The sequence below is a fragment of the Chiloscyllium plagiosum genome, unplaced genomic scaffold, assembly GCF_037043375.1.
Source record: "Chiloscyllium plagiosum isolate Xiang-an unplaced genomic scaffold, Cpla_swu_hap1 HiC_scaffold_4, whole genome shotgun sequence".
Lineage (NCBI taxonomy): Eukaryota > Metazoa > Chordata > Chondrichthyes > Orectolobiformes > Hemiscylliidae > Chiloscyllium > Chiloscyllium plagiosum.
This window is the reverse complement of record NW_028270142.1, coordinates 39,174,015-39,191,422: the sequence shown is the minus strand read 5'-3', so window position 1 is coordinate 39,191,422 and position 17,408 is coordinate 39,174,015. Positions and strand designations below refer to the sequence as shown.

The following is a 17,408-nucleotide window of genomic DNA, read 5'->3' as shown; positions in this document are numbered from 1 at the left end:
CACAGCCAGCCAGGCAGTATCAGGAGGTGCAGAAGTCAGTTGTAACCCTTCTTCAGAACTGGAGTTGGGTGAAGGGGAACCTGCAAATAAACGGGGCTGTGGAGCAGTTTGGTGAAGTGGGGTTAGGTGAAGACAGGTAGAGGGTACGACCTGGTTAGTCATGGGAGTAATGAATCCGGTTGGTGGCAGAGAAGAGTGGAAGGGAAGGGGAGAGGCTGGGAAGGATGTTCGGGATGGGAAGGGAGAACTCAATTATTTGAAACTGGAGGACTGAATATCGAATCCTCCAGGCTGACAGCTGCCCAGGCAGAAGATATGCTGTTGTTTCTCTAATTTGCGGTTTGGTTCATTGTGGCAACAGAAAAGGACGGTCATGTCAGAAAGGGAATGGGAAGGGGAATTAAAATGGGCAGTGTCTGGGAGGTCCAGTCGGCCCCTAAGGGTCCGGCTGAGATGCTCGGCGAACCATTCCCATGTTTACATTTGGTCTCCCCGATGTGACCAAGGCCTTTGAGTCCTTCGAAAAGAATAAAACTCCCAGCAGCAATGGCTTAGTGGCTGACTTGTAGTCAGCTCTGTGGATTTGATTGGCCAGGACCTGCTGGAGGTGTATGGTAGTATTCTTCTGACAGGTAGCATGTACGAATCCATGAGGAAAGGTATCTTCACCATCATTTACAAGAGGAAAGGGAGAGGAAGGAAATTAGAAATTGGCAACCAATTTCACTGCTGAATGCAGATTACAAAATCCTGTCCAAGGTCGTCGCCAACCAGGTCAGGTCTGCTCTGGGATTGGTGATTCACCCTGACCAAACCTGTGTTGTACCCAGCAGGACGATCTCTGAGATCCTCACACTCCTCAGGAATACTATCATCTATGAGCAGGACAGGTTGGTGGACACCTGGCTCGTCAACCTGGACCAGGAGAAGACCTTTGACAGGATATCACACACCTACTTGAGGGATGTGATCTCTAAATGGGCTTTGTGGAGGGAATCTGTAATTGGGTCAGACTGCTTTATAACAACATCAGTAGTGCAGTCTCAATTAATGGGTGGGAATCAGAAAGTTTCCCGATCCGTAATTGAGTCAGACAGGACTGCCTACTCTCTCCTGCCTTGCCGAGTCCATCAAGAAGGATATGAGCCTGAGAGGGATGTCTATTCCAGGCAGTGGAGGCCTGCAGATCAAAGCCTCCATGGATGATGTCGCCGTTTTGTGCCCAGATCCGTTGTCAGTGCACAGGCTCATGACCATTTGCTACCAGTTCAAACTGCCTCAGGAGCCAAGGTAAATCGAGGCAAGAGCAAGGCCATGTTCTTTGCGAACTGGGCCGATGTATCCTCCTTCTCCTTAGAATCAGGATAGATTACCTGAATGTGCTGAGAATACGGGTTGGAAGAGCTGGCGCAAAAAATTGGGATGTGCATATCGTTAAGATAAGGCAGAAACTGGGCTTTGGGAGTATTATTCCCTGTTCATTGCAGGTAAAAACCTAGTTATTGGCATATTATTTATTTATTTATTTATTGTCACTTGTACCAAAGTACAGTGAAAAGCTTTGCTTACAAACAGTTCAGGTAGATCGTAGTAAACAAGTATGTACAGAACAAAAGATTTAGAGAGAGGCATACAGGTAACATTGCACACGGCGTACAAGAGAGATCAACATTAAGAAGATCAGCATTATTTGAGGCTAGACAGTCTGTTCAATAGTCTGATAACGGCCAGGAATAAGCTGTCCCTGAACTACTGGTGTGTGTGTTCAGGCTTCTGTATCTTCTGCCTGATGGAATAGGTTGTAGGGGATCATTCCGAGGGTGCGAAGGGTCTTTGATGAGGTTGGCAGCTTTTCTGTGGTATCGAGCCATGTAAATGGAGTCCATGGATGGAAGGGTGGCTCCCATGATGGCCTGGGCTGTGCACAGCACCCTCAGGTACTCTCTCGGTTATTATAATGGGCAGTGTCTGGGAGGTCTGGCCCATTCTCAGAATCTCTTCCTTTGCAGTTACCCAAGCCATCTTTACATTATCTGGAGGTCTAAGATGGACACCATGTTCAAAACCCTGTATAAGGGGAGGAAGAATGTATCCAAAGTCATCCTCATCCTGATGGCCACATTTGTGTGTGGCTGCATTAAGCTGTGTATGGACCCTCGCTGGAACTCTCTAATAAGCATCGAAAAATTACTTGGCTGGTAGTGAGAAGGGCACTGTCTGTGAGATGCTTCATGTATGCCTGGACTTTCTGTGCCACCGCATGCTGCTGTCAAAGCGGCTGCGGGAGGATGTTGGCAGCGGTTAGAGACTGTCATACACACCCATCTGGAATGTGCCTTTGCCAACGAAGTCTGGAGAAAGATACAATGGTTTATCTCAAGGTTCATCCCAAGCAAATCTGTGACACAGGACTCAGTGCTCTACAGGTTGTTTCCCACACATTGAGGCAAACATCAACTGCCCCTGAAGAACCATCAACTTGGTGAAAGACGCTCTTTGGTCTGCCTGAAACATGTTAGTCTTCCAGAACAAGGAGTTGACCCTGACCAAGTGTTGCAGACTGGCACATTTCAAGGTTCAGGATTACATGCTGAGGGACACACTAAAGCTTGGGCAGCTGCTGCCAACGAGAAGTGGGGAAAGACTACCGTCTACAGTCTTATAGCTGAAGTTAAATGGGGGTCTATTTAGGTATCAGATCCACTGCACCCCCACCCCTGGTAATTCAAAGATATGTAAATTAGCTCTTGTACAAGTGAGAAATGTCTTTGGCTTGTTTGTTGGATAAACTCCAAAGTTTGTTTGTTTCATCAGATGCTACTGTACAGAACTGAACTGCTTAAATAACTGTGTATTTATATAAAGCTACTTTTATGAATAAAGTATACTTTGACTTAAAAAGCCACTTCCTCTCACACAACTGAAACCAGAGCTGATTGATTACATAAATATTCAATCCTGAGTATCTATGCCAGTTATGGTTTGATCCTAGGAGGAGAGCAGGACTCTAGACTGAGCTGGCAGCCTGCATTGACTACTCCTCTATCTCCAAGTTGATGGTTGAAAAGAAGCCCATACTTTGCCAGTAAAAAGAAAAGCTGCCAGGCACAGCTCTCGTGGACACTAACCTTGGGAACACTATAACTCACTGGAGTTAATTTTTTTTACACTCAGGATTTACCAAAACTTGACACTAATAACAAATCTCCTCTTTGTCTTATCCTGGTTAATTTATTGAATGCTTGTGCATGTGGCTTGGTGAAGCAATTCCCCAGCTTCTTGAATGTTTTGTTAACTCTTTTACGATTTTATTTTAAAGGCTAGTGGTGGGTTAATTTCAAAAAAATGATTGTAGAAACAAGGGTTAAGGTAATACCTACTGGCTTACCTCGTAAGGGATGAAAGTAAAAAGGGAATGGAGTAAATCAGAAAGTAAATCGCTGCCTTGATCTTCAGAGGGGAAAAGCAAGCATAATTTAAATCTGCCCCCCATTTCCTCTTTGACCAACCATGACTTGGACCATGACCACTGGAGCTACCAAACTACTTATACCATAGAGTCATAGAGATGTACAGCATGGAAACAGACCCTCCGGTCAACTCATCCACACTGACCACATATCTTAAATTAATCTAGTCCCATTTTCCAGCACTTGGCCCATATCCCTATAAACTCTTCCTATTCATATACCAATCCAGATGCAGTTTAAATGTTGTAATTGTACCGACCTCTACCACTTCCTCTGGCAGCTCGGTGTGAAAAAGTTGCCTCTTAGGTCCCTTTTAAATCTTTTCCCTCTCACCCTAAACCTCTGCCCTCTAGCTCTGGACTCCCCCACCCCAGGGAAAAGACCTTGTCTATTTACTCTATCCATGTCCCTCATGATTTTATAAACCTCTACAAGCTCACCCCTCAGCCTCGGACGCTCCAGGAAAACAGCCCCAGCCTATTCAGCCTCTCCCTACAGATCAAATCCTCCAACCTTGGCAACATCCTTGTAAATATTTTCTGAATCCTTTCAAGTTTCAGAACATCCTTCTGATAGGAGGGAGACCAGACACAATATTCCAAAAGTGGCTTAACCAATATCCTATACAGCCACAATATGGCCTTCCAACTCCTATACTCAATGCTCTCACCCATAAACGAAAGCATACCAAATGCCTCTTCACTGCCCTACTTGAGAGATTATATCTTTGTACACAAGCTTTTTTTTCCTTAATAGTAATGACAATGAAATCGTACCTTTCATCATAATAGCCATGTATTAAAATGGATTAAAATTACAGAGACCTACCTCTAATGGTTCAATATAGTTGCATGTTATCCAACAACACACTAACAACCTGTATTTATACAGCGCTTATAATGTAGTAAAACACCTGAAGATACTTCATAACAACACAACTAAAGAAAACTACATATCAAGCTATAAGGGGGATTTTATGATAGGTGACCAAAAGTTTGGTCAAAGAAGTAGATTTTAAGTTGCATTTTACAAGAAGAGAGTGAGAGTGACATGAGAGAGAATACCAGAACACCAGAAAATAACATCTTCCGATTCAATTGGCCATATCAGTGGAAAGAAGCAAATTCCTGACATTAGTAACCATCAATTATATCAAATTAAATAAAATTTCACAACATAATATTTAATATATTTCAATTTAGTATAAATGTATTGACCTCCCTCTTCTAAATTCACTTACCTCTTTCATCATTTAGCCTCTCTTTTATATAAGTGTACTACCCATAATCACAAGCAATTGCTCAATCTACCCAGTTCCCATAGCCTCTCTAATTGCAAGTTCACAAAGCTCTCTCCGACTGCTTTACTGCATCACTTACTACATGCATCTTCCTAACCTTTCCAAAAGAAACCCTAAGTCCTTCACAAAAATCTCCAAAATTCACTGAGAGCTGCACTTAAAATTCAATGGCATTAACATCAGTGAACACTCTGATATCAGCATCATGGGGGCTGCCATTAATTCGATATTGAACTGAACCAGCCATATGAATACTGTGGTGACAGAGACTGTGATTCCAGTTTCTCCAAATTAACTTTGTAATTGAATTCCCTGTTTGTGTGGAACCATTTTGGGAAATCGCCTTTGTATACCATTGAGGGCCTTCACAAAGAATTACTAAAACATGAATACATAGAGAAAAATTAGTGCACAAGAGAAAGTTAGCCCAAAATATTTTTTAAAAACAAATATTTTTTAGGTATTTAAGAAGAAAAGCATTAACAAGTAGATGTTGGAGTGACAGAAAATGAGTCTGGAAAGTAGTAATGGAGGCTAAAGAAATGGCAGATGACTGAACAGGTATTTTATGTCAGCCTTCACTGTAAACAATACAATTAGCATCTCAGAAATAACTGTAAATCAGAAATTGAAAGGGAGGGAGAAATTCAAGAAAATTACAAGTATCGGGAGAGTAGCACTGAGTAAATTGTTGGAACTGAGAGTTGACAAGTTCCCAGGGCCTGATGGAATTTTGATTTTTGATTTACTTTATTATTGCCACATGTACTTAAATTCAGTGAAAATTATTGTTTGAGTGCTATCCAGACAAATTAGACCTTACGTAAATACATCAGGGTATTAGAAAAGAATGCAGAATATAAGGTTACAGTTTAAAAGAATTGGCAGACAAAGATCAATTTTAATATATGAGCGGTCCATTCAAAAGTCTGGTAACAGCACGGAAGAAGCTGTTCTTGAATCTGTTTGAACATGTTTTCAAACTTCTGTATCTTCTGTCCAATGGAAGATGGCGGAAGAGAGCATTATCCTAGACCTGAGGGGTAACCTTTTCATGCAGAGGGTGGGGAGAAAGTGAGGTCTGCAGACGCTGGAGATCAAAGCTGAAACTTTATTGCTGGAACAGCACAGCAGGTCAGGCAGCATCTAGGGAACAGAAGATTCGACGTTTCGGGAAGAAGGGCATGTGCCCGAAACGTCGAATCTTCTGTTCCCTAGATGCTGCCTGACCTGCTGTGCTGTTCCAGCAATAAAGTTTCATGCAGAGGGTGGTGCATGCATGGAGCGAGCTGCCAGAGGAAGTAGTGGAGGTGGGTACAATTTCAACATTTAAAAGGTATCTGAAAACGTAGATGAATAGAAAGAGTTCAGAGGGATATGGGCCAAATGCTGGCAACTGCGACTAGGTTAGATTTGGATGTCTGGTCAGTGAAACAAGTTGGACCAAAGGATCTGTTTCCGTGCTGTATGTCTATGACTCTAATAATTTGGTGGGTAAGTCACAACCTTCCTCTCCAAAACAAGTTTCACAATATGACGGGGATAAATTTATTTTAGGTGTAATGCAACTAAGAAGATGGCAAATTAAGTGAGACTGGTGAATGAAAGTAGAAACTAGAAAATAATCAAACAGAGAAATTCAGATTTAAACATCAATAAATTTGACATTAAAGAACAGCTAATGTTGGCAGATTAGCCAATTACCTTAAACAGACACTTTATTTTTAAAAGTTGTTGCTATAAGGGGATTGGTTGATCAGACTCCATTCAAAATTATAAATCAGATGTGATGTAAAATCTGCTTAATTTAAATATTTAAGCAATTAGAATGAAAAATGATGAATTTTTAAAAACAAGCACAAGGTCAATATGCAAGTTGCATTGGGTGTGATAACAGATTAAGGCATTAGTGCTAGACATATCATGCCTGAAACCACAGAAGCGATACAAGCCTTTCATAGATTAAATAACTAAATACCTATCTGTGGTCACTCTAGACAAATGGATTTTTTCTTGTTCCCTGATCAGTGGGTCACTGTCTGGTATTAAATCCATGAATTTGACCAGGGGATACAGAAGCAGAATTAAATCGTTCAGCCCATGAAGCCCACTCTGCCATTCAATCATATTGATATGTTTCTCAACTTTGTTCTCCTGCATTCTCCCCATAACCTTTGATCTCAATATTAATCAATTGTCTAATCTATCTACACCTTAAATACACCTAGCAACCTGGCCTCCAAAACCTTCCGTGGCAATGACTTCCACAGATTCACCACTTTCTGACTGAAGAAATTCCTCCTCATCTCAGTTCTAAAGGGTTGTCCCATCATTCTGAGGCTGTGCCCTCAGGTCCTAGTCTCTCCTACTAGTGGAAACATCTTCTCTGTGTCCACTCTACCCAGGCCTCTCAGTTTTCTGTAAGTTTCAATGAGATCTTCCCTCATCCTTCCAAACTCTATCAAGTACAGACTGTGAGTAAATAAATAAAAGAGAGGTTTCAGGTCAGTAACTCTTTGTCAAACCACTGCCCTGAAACAGCAAGACACAGATTTCAGGCCTCTCTGAAACTTCACCTATGACGCTGTACACATTCACTCTGAAGTCACACTCCAAAATATCGGTGCGTAGCAATTATGATTTTCCGGTAACTAAATCCTGTAATGAGGAAAACCAGAACATACAGTTAACACCTATGTCTTCAACAATGCACCATCTAATGTTCACAGAGAATGTGAATATTAGATTGATACCAATAACACATTATGTTGATACCAATAACACATAACATATTATTTAATATTCCAGGTTTAAATCATTTTGCCTTAAAATGTTATTAAACCTTTACAATCTTATGGCTCAAATCCCAGTACTGACCTCACCATATCTTATAATGCCTGTTTTCTTTCAAAACTAAACTTAACGTGATATATTTAGCTTATTTTGTTGTACTTTATATTGTTTGATTATCTGCAGATTTAAATGCAAAATTTCACGAGAGTGACTGCTGTCATTCAAGGAAGTGGCTGACACATCACAACCTTCCCAAAAACATTTGGAGTAATGAGAAATAAAGACTGGACTTATCAATGATGCTCAAATCCCCCAAATGAATAAAAAAAAACTTTGATTGGGTTTTCAAAGTGCCTTTTTAAAATAAGTATCAAGTTCTCCATCCGTGAAGTTCAAAACAAATGTATTCATCCTTAACAGTTTTCCAACCCTCGAACTGCTGAAGACAGGATTTTTCATACAGTCTTCTTGCCAGCCTTCTGAACTCCCCCAAACCTTCATTGCCCACATTTTGGTCAGCGAACCCACTTCTCAATCACCCCACACCCTCTAATGGCTTCATGGCAATCGTTGAATTCAAAGTATTGATCTTTATTTACAAATGCTTAACTGCTTTCTCCTAACTGCAATCCCAATTCATGGTCTCTAATCCTCTGACTGTGGCCTTTCATTGAATCTCATTGCCTCTTCTCCCAATTCCATCATTAGCGACAGGAGATATCAACTTTGTAAACCTCACAACCCCCTTTCAACCATGACTTTGGTTATCTATCTAAACTCTTCCACTCTGTCTCTTGTTTTAAAATCTTTGCTTATATTTAAAACACTGTAGAACAGCAGGTGGATGTTGTTAGAATGGCATGAAATGGCATCAATGAACACATACCTCTACTGTAACATGAGTCACCTCTCTAACGGTTAAATGTAGATACAGACCAGTAGCACTAAACTGCTAGCCAGCATTTCCTGAATTTCCTGTTTTCCTTTTTTTGCCTGGTGGGGCACTGGGCTTGATTCACTGTGTTGTTTCACGCCGTCAGTGCCGCTAATCTTCCAGGCAATCACAGGGAAGCTCATTGCAGCATTCAATAGTATAAAGCATTTCTTTAAAATTCTTTATAGATTGAATATTACATCACTATGATTGAACTCTTGGATGAAAGGAAAGCATTGAGTGGCGTACATTTCACGTAAATCAAATCCTGTCAACAGAAGCTGATTTCCGGTTCTTGCCTTCTGAAAGTTATTGTACAGGTGAATTCATCAGCAACATTGAAATACTGACGACTTGAATTGACCTCTAATACAAGAACAAAATAGATTCAGTGTCTCAAAGTTGTCAGCAGTTTTTGAACTCCAGCAATATGCATTCTATTTTAACAACAGTAAATACAAATTTACTTATTTGTTAAAAAGCATAACATCAGATGAAAGTAATCATATCCACTGAAAATTATGTGGTTTATCATTTTACCATCATTTATGTACCCAGGTTGGATGAATTATTTTAGCAAGACATGCCATGAAATGTAATTGCTGGAGTTGGTATTTAGCAGTAACGTACAGGAGTAGTATAGAGTACAGGATTGACAGTATATTTGTTGGATGAGAAAGTTGGTATTGTCTCAGATATTGAATCAGTAAATACTCAGAGGCAAACACAAGAGGTTGTCTCTTGTACACTGTAAGGTTCAAGGTCAGGCAGGCAGCAATTTGCAGCTGTTTGTAGGCAGACAAGTAGCTATAAAGCAGTCACATAGGATCAGACAAATATGAATCTTCAAATATATGCAAGACATCTATAATTTTTCAGGTCAGAAGTTGGGATGGTCACTGATGATTGCACAAGTTTTACACAATTCATGACTCCTTAAACACTAAAGTAGTCCATATCCAAATACAACAAGATCTGGACAATATTTGGACTTGGACTTATAAGTGGCAAATATCATTATGCGAAACAAATTTCAGGCAACAACCATTTCCAGCAAGGCAAATACAATTAATCGCCCCTTCACATTCAATGACATTTCCATCACTGAATCTGCACAATCAAATCTTGGTGTTACTACTGACCAGAAACTGAGCTGGGCTAGTCATATAAATATTATGGCTTTAAGAGAGGCTAGGAATGCTGCAGCAAATACATTTCCTAACACCATAAAAGCCTGTCCACCACTTACATGACACAGATCACAGATTGATGTAATACTCCCCACTTTTCTGGAAATGCAGCACTCAAGAAACTTCATAAAACAGGACAAAGCAGCCGTTTGATTGGCACCACATTCAAAACCATTCACTCCCTCCACCATTGACACATACAGTGGCAGCAGAATGCGTTACCTACAACATCAAGGCTCCTTAGACAGCACATTCCATAACCACTTGAAGGACAACAGCAACAGATACTTGGGAACGCCACACCTGCAAGTTCTGCTCCAGGCCACTCACCATCTAGACATGGAAATTTATCACCATTCCTTCAGTGTCAACGAGTCAAAATTCTTGAATTCTCTCTCTCACAACATTGCTGGTTTACCTACACCAAATGAACTGCAACTGTTCAAGACAACAGCTCACCACCATCTCATGACCAATTAAGGATGGGAAATAAATGCTGGCTCCAACAAAAAAGCCCACATCTCATGAAAGAATCAAACAAATTTCTAAGAAGAAATTATGTAAACAGAGTTAAAAATAAATCAGGATGCCACTAATCTTACTACCAAGCACTAACACAATTGAAGAAGGGCTCACGCCCGAAACGTCGATTCTCCTGCTCCTTGGATGCTGCCTGGCCTGCTGCACTTTTCCAGCAACACATTTTCAGCTCTGATCTCCAGCATCTGCAGTCCTCACTTTCTACTAGCACAATTGAGCAATGTGACAAATTACTTTCCCCATACTAACCTTCTTTTCAGCTACAGAAGATCTAATGAAGGCATGTGAAACTTTCAAACTCTCATGAAATGTCTAAATGCAAATATCTGATAAGAATCTTCCATTGAGCACACCAAAGTTATAACCCTCTGAGAGCCCTGAGGAAAAAGAACTAAACCACTTCTTCAATTGCTGGGGCAATGTTAGTTTGAGTTATGTATATCATTCATCATTATAACTAAATTGTACTTTGAATTAACAATTCAATACTGATGTTATATCAAGATGTAGATATATTTTAAAATTAGTGCATGTTTTTCAAGCTCATTAATTTATACTTGTAATCTCAATATAGGTATAACCCGAGTAAGATATGCTGTAGAGGGGATAATGCCATACAGAAGACAAAAATCTCATTTTGCATTTAGTATTAATTGCATCAACACAACAGATAAATGCTGTTCTAAGTTGGGGCAGAGGGGTATAAGAGACATAAAATCCTATACATAGATTAAATCCATTTTAAACTCATGATTAATGTTGGCAAAAACTATTTTGTATTCAAAATAGCTTGTGAAGTTCTCAAAGTGATAAGTGATACAAAGTATTAACTTACCTTCAGGGTTTCGTTCTGGTTACCAAAGAAAGCACAAAGAAAAATAGAAAACTATAAGCAACATACAGGCTCAGGTAGACTAAAACATACATTAGCCTTTTCCCACAACTTCACTCATCTTTTTTTCTTTTATGTCTTTTTCAGATTCCAAAATGAGTTAAGATACAGATTTTTTTTAAAAATTGACCTATTTAATCCCATCTATTTAGAATACACTATTAAAATTAATGGATGACTATTAGTTATATTAACAAATCCTCTGCACAAAATCTTCAAATTAAAGCAAAAATAACAGTGATCTTTTCCACTTCTGAATTAGTAGTTTGCTGTTAATCAATCCTGTCACTCAGAGCATTGATGAGTGCAGAGTGGTGGACATGATGTACATGGACTTTAGTAAAGCGTTCAACAAGGTTCCTCATGGTGAACTGGTTAGCAAGGTTAGATCACATGGAATATAGGAAGGACTTGTTATTTGGATACAGAACTGGCTCAAAGGTAGAAGAAAAAGTGGTGGCAGAGGGTTACTTTTCAGACTGGAGGCCTGTGACCAGTGTTCTGCCACAAGGATCAGTGCTCAGTCCGTTGATTTTCGTCATTTACATAAATATTTGATATGAATATAGGAGGTATAGTTAGTAAGGTTATATATGACACCAAAATTGGAATTGAAGTTGACAGCAAAGAAGGTTACCTCGGAATACAATGGGATCGTGATCAGATGGACAATAGGCCGAGGAGCGGCAGATGGAGCTTAATTTAGATAAATGTGAGGTGCTGAATTTCGGAAAGACAAATCAGGGTAGGATTTACATAGTTAATGGTAAGGTCCTGGAGAATGTTGCTGAACAAAGAGACGTTGGAGTTCAGGCTCATAGTCCCTTGAAAGTGGAGTAGATACGACATTGAAGGTGTTTGGTATGCTTGCGTATAGAAGTTGGGAGGTCATATTGCAGCTGTATGGGGCATTGGTTAGGCCACTTTTAGAATACTGCATGCAATTCTGGTCCCCCTATTACAAGAAGCATGTTGTGAAACTTGAAAGGGTTCATAAAAGATTTACAAGGATGTTGCCAGGATTGGAGGGTTTGAGCCATAGTGAGGGGCTGAAAAGACTGGGGCTATTTTCCCTGGAGTGTTAGAGGCTGAAGGGTGACCTTATAGAGGTTTACAAAAACATAAGGGGCATGGACAGAAAAAATAGATTAAACTAGAGGGCATGGGTTTAAAGTGAGAAGGGAAAGATTTAAAAGGGACCTAAGGGGAAAGTTTTTCACGCAGAGGGTAGTGCATATATGGAATGAGCTGCCAGAGGAAGTGGTGGAGGCTAGTACAATTACAACATTTAAAAGGCATCTTGATGGGTGTATGAATAGAAAGAGTTTAGAGGGATATAGGCCAAATGCTGGCAAATGGCACTAGATTTATTTAGGATATCTGGTTGGCACACTGTATATCCCTATGACTATATGACTCTACATCTCAGTATTTTATCAAATTATGCTTCCGTTAGTTCCACTAAAATCTTTGTTTTACATTCATAAACATTTATTTCTGGCATACGCAGAACAATGATAAATATCTTCTGCTGAGAAGTTAGATTTGAACCTCCTATGCATGCTATAAAATTATAAAATGACCAAAGACCCACTGTCAGTCCCAACTTTTATGCTGGGATCTTTAGTACAAAAGGCTTATTACAACGGTTTACCTCAAGAATGGGTGAAATGTTCAATTTTAAAATCCACTCTCATGGCAAGTAGATTCACAGCCTCATAAACATCCCTTGAATAATTAATGCATTTTAAAAAATCATGGAGGAGAATGCAGCTGCATGTCAACATTCAATCACAATGATCACACAGTTTTTCAATATGATCTGCTATCTTAAATGCAATCTTTGCTCCACTTGATGTCCAGTCATTTTATGTTATTTTCTATACAAGTTACACTTTAAAGAATAAAATACACTGCAGCAAACCAAGTCCTGTGGGAAGAATATCAACAATTGCGGACAGAACCACAAACCACAATAACACTCTGAAAGAAGCTGCAAGTTCATGAATCATGCAATTCAGGGCAGAACGTAAATAATGGTAATGACGCAGTAATGCTTTCATACTGAAAGATGTAAATCCTAATCATTGACACAGATTATTAATAGAAAAGCTTTATTCTCAAGACAGCATGCAACCAGCATTCTTCATCCCCGGCTAAATCCTTTGATTGTGTGAGGACACTGGTAACGACTCAATGATCATGTCGCACAAAGCTCAGCAGCTTCGACAGGTGGACCATTTGCTGAGACAGAAGCTCCAATTTTCTGATGGCCAGATAATTGTCTCTGAAGCATTAGTAGGAGCTGTGAATGAGAACTCTATGGAGTCCCTATCATAGCAGGCTCCAAAGAAGTAGCCAGGAAATTGAAGGTTCACTGAGCAATTCCACTATGTCTGGAAAGCTCCCAAAAGTATCTATTTAAATGAGAGAATTCGGAAGTTCCACTAACGTTGGGTAAATACTTACAATGACACACTTCACCATGCCACATTTCCCGCTGCTGGACATGACCCTATCTCCCCCATAGGACCAGATCCACCCTTGCTCACTGTTGGACTTGGAACCCCTTGAAAGGACCTGTCAGTATGGAAGTATGGCTTTGCATTTCTGATAAGAATCTCCATTTAGAAATGCGAAGGTCTTTCATTGCATCCAAAGAAGCAACAGATTGCTATTCCTCGGAAAATCTGGCCCAATTCAAATCCAATTTTCCTCTTGCTTTTCCACACATTTCTATATTTTTTTATGAGAGATTGAACTCCCCTTCTGTACAGCACTTCAAAGGTTTGCCTATCTCCTTTACTAATTAATGAACAAATTGAATGTTGAAGACAATCTGCAGTAACCAAATCATTGTACACTTTTAATTGGACCCATCTCAGCCTTGCTTTATAGATGCATCACCTATACTGCAGTACAAATTACATTTATATATGACTTTCCATGTGTTCAGGATATTTAAAAGCATTTCACAGCCTATGGATATTTTTAAGCTCAACGACTGTTATTGCATCGTCAATTGCAGTATAGTAACAGTGCACAGTAAACCCTCAAACAACAATACGATAAAAGGCCAGTCTGTTTTGCTGATATTGATGAAGGAATAAATGTTAGTTAGGATATCAAGAGGACTCCCATTTCTCTACAAATCACGTCAAGAGATTTTTCACATCCACCTGATTTTGATTTGCTTTTCCAGATTAAGCTAAAAGTACTGTCACTTTTACATGTCTTCAAGTTTACCGACAAAGGGACCAAAACGTTTCTGTAATAGACTTGACAGAAAGTAGACATTGGAATTTGACATTCCTCAGCGTTTCCATCCAGCTGCAATAAAAGGCACTTTCTAATTGGACAAGGAAAGTATTTTACATTCTTTTTAATGTAGTGATGTGGTCTGGGATCTTGATGAAAGCTCATTATATTCAGAGACAAAAAAAAACTAGAACCCAAAGTAGACAAGCAGGAGGCTAGAAGAGCACAGCAAGCCAAGCAGCATCAGGAGTTGGAGAAGTCCGACATGTCGGGTATAACCCTTCTTTAGGAATGGAGGTGGGGGAAGGAGGAGTTGCAGATGCAGGGGGTGGGGAAGGTTATGGGTGGCAAGAGGGGCAGAGGGGTGAGGTGGTGATAGGTGAATACAAGTGGTAGTTATGGAAGATGAGGTGTTTTGAAATTGAAGAACTCAATGTTGTATCCTCCAGGCTGTATCTGGTGCTCCTGATGTGGTCTTTTCTACATCGGTAAGATCAATGTAAACTAAGGGCACGTTTCACTGAGCAACTCAGCCCGGCCCGTAACAGCAAGCCTGACCTCCCAGCCACTGGCCATTTCAATTTCCCTTTCTACTCCCTCTCCAGTATGTCCATCCTTGGCTTCCTCCATTGTCACAGTGATTCAGACTACAAATTGGAGAAACAACACCTCATCTTCCACCTGGGCAGCCTACAGTCTGGAGGACTCAACATTGAGTTCTCCAATTTCAAATAACCTTCCCACCTATCCCGAGACCCTTTCCAGACCTGCCTCCTCCCTTCCATCTCTCTGACCAATCCCTCCTTCTAGCTACCAACCGGATTCATTCCTCCGATTGACCTACCAAGTTGTACCTACCACCTGTATTCATCTAAAATCACTTCACCACTCCGCCCCCTCCCCATCCATAACCCTTCTTCCCTCCTCTTTATCTGCAACTCCCCCTACCCTCATCTGCAATCCTGAAGAAGAGTTATACCCAATACAACGGACACTCTCCACCACCTTGCTTGCTGTGCTCTTCCTGCCTCCTGCTTGTCTACCCTCATTATATTTGGCAGAAAAACTTTAGACTGCGGTCTTTTCCCACTGCACATTGGTGGCACTTGTCCCAAGCTTTGGTGCGTTCATTTCTTCAGCTTTATTCTCAGCTAGGTTGATGCTATAGATTGAAAATGCATATTACCTACAGTGAACTAATCTTAAGTTATCTACATTGAAATGCATCTTGTACTCTTTTGCCTACTTTGTTTTAGTTACCACTTGTGCTGCTCCTAGGCGGCCTCACCAGACCAACTGGACATTCAGTTCCAATCCTACAGAATTTTCAGTCACAATCCTACAACATTGCAAATATGACTAAAGTTCCAAGATATAAATTAGTAATAATAAGTTGTCTTGTAAGATTCTTTGCCAACATAATTTCCTGAACAACACATGCATTGTCACCTTTGTCAACTAGTTTATACACATTTTCAGGTCATGTCAAAAATTATCACTAGCTTATTCATGGTAGAGCACCAGCATTCCAATTTAAAGGATCATCTATTTCAGTCAAGGTTAAGATGCAAATTAAAATGCCTTAATTAATTGTGTTAAACAGAATATTGTTATTTTCATTCAATTTCCTCATGAAAAGATGTTCAAAAGAGTGAACGGAAATCAAATAATTTAAACTTACTTGGCACCTCATCAAATACTTAGGATTCCTTTTTAAATTCATTCACAAGATGTGGGTGTCACTAGCTAGGACAGCATGTACCTCCCCACGTCAATTGTGCTGAGGTGGTGGTGATACACCAAATCAATGAAATAGTTGTGAAGCAGAGTCACTATGGTTACAGAGCCAAACAAGACAAGTAATATGTGCAATGAATGGGTTCATTGAATAACCTCGATGACCAGTAAACTTTTTTTATAGCATTGTTTGAAGGAAAAGACCAGAACAAAAGAAATGGAAGTACAGTATGACAATTAATAAAAATATTTCCAAAATTACTTAAATTCAAAAAGACAATTCAGAGCACGGAAAGCAAAATAAATGCACATCAAACGCAACAAATATCTCTGTGTCATGAAGTCACACATGCTGATCATTCATAAATCAGATCAGTCTATGATCCAAGTGATCTTCTTGTCAATTAATATTCTTTGATAATTCCATACCCTGCAATATTAACAAGTTGTAGATATAATACAATTTAGTCCTGGCTGCCTGTTATAATCTATTACAGATTTACTTCTGCCAGTATCTGCTGCCCTCTATAGGAAGATCATATTATGAATTTACAGACCTAGTTTTAAAAAACTGTGATCAACATTTTGCAAATAATGAGCGCTGAACTGAATACAAGTTAAGTAGAGCTAATGTGTTTCAAAGGATTCTGCAAGCTATAATTATCTGCATCAAAATTGTTCATTCCTTTTTAATACCTGCACTTTCAGTAAATCTTTGCAAACTACAGAATTAAATCAAAATATTGTAGATGTAGATTCTAAAACATAGAGTTGAAAATAGTCAGAAGGTCTGGCAGCATCTTTGGACAGAAAAGCAGAGTTAATGTTTCAAGTTGTATATGATTCTTTTTCAGAACTATAGAATACTTTGGGCATGTATAACCCATTAAACTTTTTACATAAGGAATGACATCACAGGAGAACACAAGTTCACGAATGTCTAATCTTTAGTTTATGGAACGAAAGAAAGTTTACGTTATGGCAGAGTAATCTTATCATTCAAAATGTCCACACTATAATGTAGGGGATCGTGGACATTTCACATGACTTACTGAACACATGTACAGGAAGCATCACTGGTGACAGAATATTTAGCTCCAGGTTTCAGAATTTGAGCAGAGGCTGAAGACTTTGGAGTGCATCTGCAAGGCTAGAAGTTATAGGAACAGCACATTCAAATAGATGGCCACATGCAGGTTAGAGGTATGAAGAAAGATAGGAATGGGTGACCACCAGCAGTCTGAGAGATGCAATCTAAGAGATGCAGGCGGATAGCGCAAGAGTCCTTTGTGGT

The 17,408-nt window shown here is 39.7% G+C and overlaps 1 protein-coding gene across 10 annotated transcripts in view; it reads right to left on the bottom strand.

The window, feature by feature from the left end:
- bbs9 (Bardet-Biedl syndrome 9) overlaps positions 1-17,408 on the bottom strand; it is a 533,593-nt gene that overhangs the window by 406,035 nt on the left and 110,150 nt on the right. For 8 of the 10 annotated variants that reach the window (XM_043688767.2, XM_043688773.2, XM_043688769.2 and 5 more), the window contains exon 15: positions 11,063-11,077. The exons of the other annotated variants lie outside the window; for them this stretch is intronic. In XM_043688767.2, coding sequence (XP_043544702.2) covers positions 11,063-11,077 — 15 coding nt within the window. The remainder of the gene's footprint in view (positions 1-11,062; positions 11,078-17,408) is intronic. 10 annotated transcript variants of the gene reach the window in all.